Source organism: Apaloderma vittatum, unplaced genomic scaffold (genome assembly GCF_000703405.1).
Source record: "Apaloderma vittatum isolate BGI_N311 unplaced genomic scaffold, ASM70340v1 scaffold27528, whole genome shotgun sequence".
Classification (NCBI taxonomy): Eukaryota; Metazoa; Chordata; class Aves; order Trogoniformes; family Trogonidae; genus Apaloderma; species Apaloderma vittatum.
In genome coordinates this window covers 1-3,234 of record NW_009729484.1, presented here as the reverse complement: position 1 = coordinate 3,234, position 3,234 = coordinate 1, and the positions used below count along the sequence as shown (strand labels likewise).

Sequence of the window (3,234 nt, the reverse complement as noted above, 5' to 3'; positions counted from 1 at the left end):
CGCAGAGCGGCACCGCCTCCCAGCCGCTCGCGCGGATCTCCTCCTCCAGCCACGGCCTCACACCCAACCTCTGCCGGGCACTGCCAGCAGCTCAGCTCGGACGGCAGCAGTTGCGAGCCCAGAGCTAGAAAGCGTCTGGCTGAGAGAGGAATGGGTCTGGCTCCCCGGCCTCTGACAGACCCACGCTCAAGGCTGGAGGGCAGCTGCCACCAGCCGTGTGGGAGATGCTTCAAACCCAACCTCCTGCTGATCTCAGCAGCCGACACTCTGCAGGACCTTGGCAGCAGTCATGGCAGAACTACTGAGGCTGGAAAAGACCTCTGAGGTCATCAAGTGCAGCCATAACATGGTACACACTGCTGGCTGCTCTCTCCGTATTTAGTAACTGCCCTCCACTCTCCAGCTCTGACAGGATTGTGCCTTTATGCGACAAACAGGTCCATTAGCTTATTTTTTCAACAGGAGCTGTCCTCCTTCCCTGTGCTCACATACACAGAAATTCAATTGTTTCTATTCTAGAGCTGCAGGGAGAATTCGCATTACTCAGCCGCAGTTTTTAAAACACAGATACATTCCTTAAAATGTAAAACCAGGTAACTTCTTTTTGCCAGCCCATAAATATTGTCCCCAACCTTCTCAGCCAAGAGGGAAGGGGTGTCTGCTACAATTCCTGACTGGCAAGACTCACCGACTGGCTCTCGGAGTAACAGACACCCCTGACAAGGAGGGTGACCAGCTGCGAGCGCAGGATCAGGCCGTGGAAGGTCAAAGGCCTGAAGCGTTCCTCCATGGTCCACTCCTCGCTGGGAGACTGGTCGGGGTAGAGGTTGGGGTAGGGAGTGTACCTGCGGCAGAATTCACACAACACGGTGTAAGGGCACGAGCCCAAGGAGGGCTCCTCCTCTGAAACAACAGCAGCGATTTCAGCTCTTTGCAGACTTCTCCCGAACGTTTCAGGGACTCCTCTGCTAGAGACACGTGAGTCCTTTCTCCACCGAACAAAGCAGAGAGGGGCCAGGAGCCGTTGGCACAGCCAGAACAGAACCGCAGCGCAGAGCGGAAACAAGCCTCTGAGCTCACAATTTCAAATCACTTGCCTTGAAAACAATTTTCGGTGCTAAATCATTCAGCTTCTCATAAAAGCTGCAGCATCCAGAAAGACATCGGGGTCAGCGACTCACAGGAGTCGCAGTCATCAGGTTAGAAACTGAGTCAGGACTGGGCTTCTGCTTGGAAACAACTCAACGCAAGCCTGAGCACTCAGCCCAGCTCCCAGCAAGGTGGTGCCAGCGTCACAGTCGCGGTCACCAGCTCTTCTCTGGGCAGGAGTGAGCTCTGCAGAGCCCTCAGGTGGTTTGGGGGTTTTTTTTGCAGACAAGAGGGAGCCAATTTCTACAGGCAAGATGTCTCCCCAGGTATTCCATCCTCTCCAGGAATTATTTCTGGACAGGTGTTGGAGGAAAATTTAAGTTATCAGGTTGGACACCACAAAGTCATTACCCAGAACTCCGCCGCCAGCGTGAGCCCCAGCACAGGCTGATGAGACCCGACGAATCACTTCTCAAATGCGGCCCCTGGCGCCGCTTCCCCGACACACGGGATGACAGGGACCGTACGAAATACCTCCAGCACCGTTTCCACACGCCCGTGCCTCGCGGGATCTCACCTTCTCTCGAGCATCTGTTGCAGCAGATCCTCCTTTTCTGGCGGCTCCTCCGTCGCGATGTGCTCGTCGCACATGTTGCGCAGCTCGCTCGAGGGGTAGGATTTCATCGACTGACTGCGCTTGCGCTGCTCCCCAGCTCGGGTGAGGATGCTCGATTTCTGGGTACAAGAAGCAATTTCCTCACACTCCCTGAGCAGGTCGATGGTTATATCCAAGCAGGGTTATCCAAGAGCAACTGTGAGCTATTTGATCATATTTAAGCCATCGATCGGGTGTTCCCTGGTCAGTGCTGCTGCAGCACTCGTAAGAATCGCCGGTGGGACTGGGCTCTCCCTGCACAGCAAACCTGGGGTTCAGGAGCTCAGGCACCCTTTGTTGCTGACACACAAGCACATTCGTCACCCATTTGAACCTTAAAGTCTCCCGAGAGACTAAAGCCTCTGCCCCACCACCCCTCCAACAAAGAGGAGGAGCATTTAGGTACCTACTTACTAATCCCAACGGTGGATCAGCACTTCAGTGCCAAACCCAAACTTTTTCCACGTGTATCCGAAACAGGTTACTTAGTTCCCTTAACTTTTGCCTCTAGGAATGCGGCCCACTCTTCTACCTTTACCACAACCCGAGAATGCAACGAAACCGAGTCCTTGAAACTGTTGCATTGCTGTAGAGACCTTTCTCTAACCCAAATCCTGCACTGGCAGAAACCTACACAGCAAAAGAAAGTGGCCTTCCACCTGCAAAACAAAGCTCTTCACACTTCAACTTCCCAAACGAGCAACTTTGTACCTTGAATTTGATGTTGTTACTTATTAGCTGATTTCCCTTCATGAACTCCCTCTCGTTGCCCCTGTTCTCGGTCACCACGGGGAAGGCGTGATGCACCGTGGTGCGCAGGATGCTCACGAGGGACTGGATCCTGGTGTGCGGGTACACGTACGTCAGGTTGGGCTCCATGATGTCGCTGGCTCGCAGCCTGAGGAACAGAAACCCACGACGCCTCAGCCACAGAAGGCTGGGAACAAACACGCAAACAAAACAGCCCTAAAGTGAGATCCGGAAGGAGTCTGTTGCAGTTTTAACTCGGCTCGCAGCCTGAGGAACAGAAACCCACGACACCTCAGCCACAGAAGGCTGGGAACGAACACGCAAACAAAACAGCCCTAAAATGAGATCTGGAAGGAGTCTGTTGCAGTTTTAACTTGCTCCTTCGTGCTCGCCTTCACTGTCGTTAGTGGTGCCAGCACAATTTATTTTTTTTTAACAACACCTTGCATCAGTGCTACACTACAGACGGGCAAAAGGTTGCACCTTACAACACAGGAAGTATTTAAACACTACTGGGAAAAGATGACAGGTGGGAAGAAGATGAAATTCTGCGAGAAGTCCAGTGGAATATCTTCACAGAGTTCTCGTGGAACTCGGCTCCTCAGACCTCCACCCACCCCTCCCTCCTCCCAAAGGGCTCCAGCGTCTCTTTCCTGACATGCACACCCCAACTCCTCCCAGCAGTCCTGCTCAGAGCAGCCAGGTTTCACAGACTCACAGAATCACCCTTGGGATCATCG

General features: G+C 53.3%; 1 protein-coding gene across 1 annotated transcript in view; it reads right to left on the bottom strand.

Annotated features, from left to right (window-relative positions):
- The window catches only part of LOC104277729 (chloride transport protein 6-like), a gene marked incomplete at its 5' end in the record, with an annotated part of 5,650 nt that extends 3,008 nt beyond the window's left edge, over positions 1–2,642 (bottom strand). Inside the window, 3 exons of the mRNA XM_009874465.1 lie at positions 689–845; positions 1,667–1,824; positions 2,456–2,642. Of these exons, the coding sequence (XP_009872767.1) occupies positions 689–845; positions 1,667–1,824; positions 2,456–2,642 (502 nt within the window). The remainder of the gene's footprint in view (positions 1–688; positions 846–1,666; positions 1,825–2,455) is intronic.
- Positions 2,643–3,234: the final 592 nt, after the last annotated feature.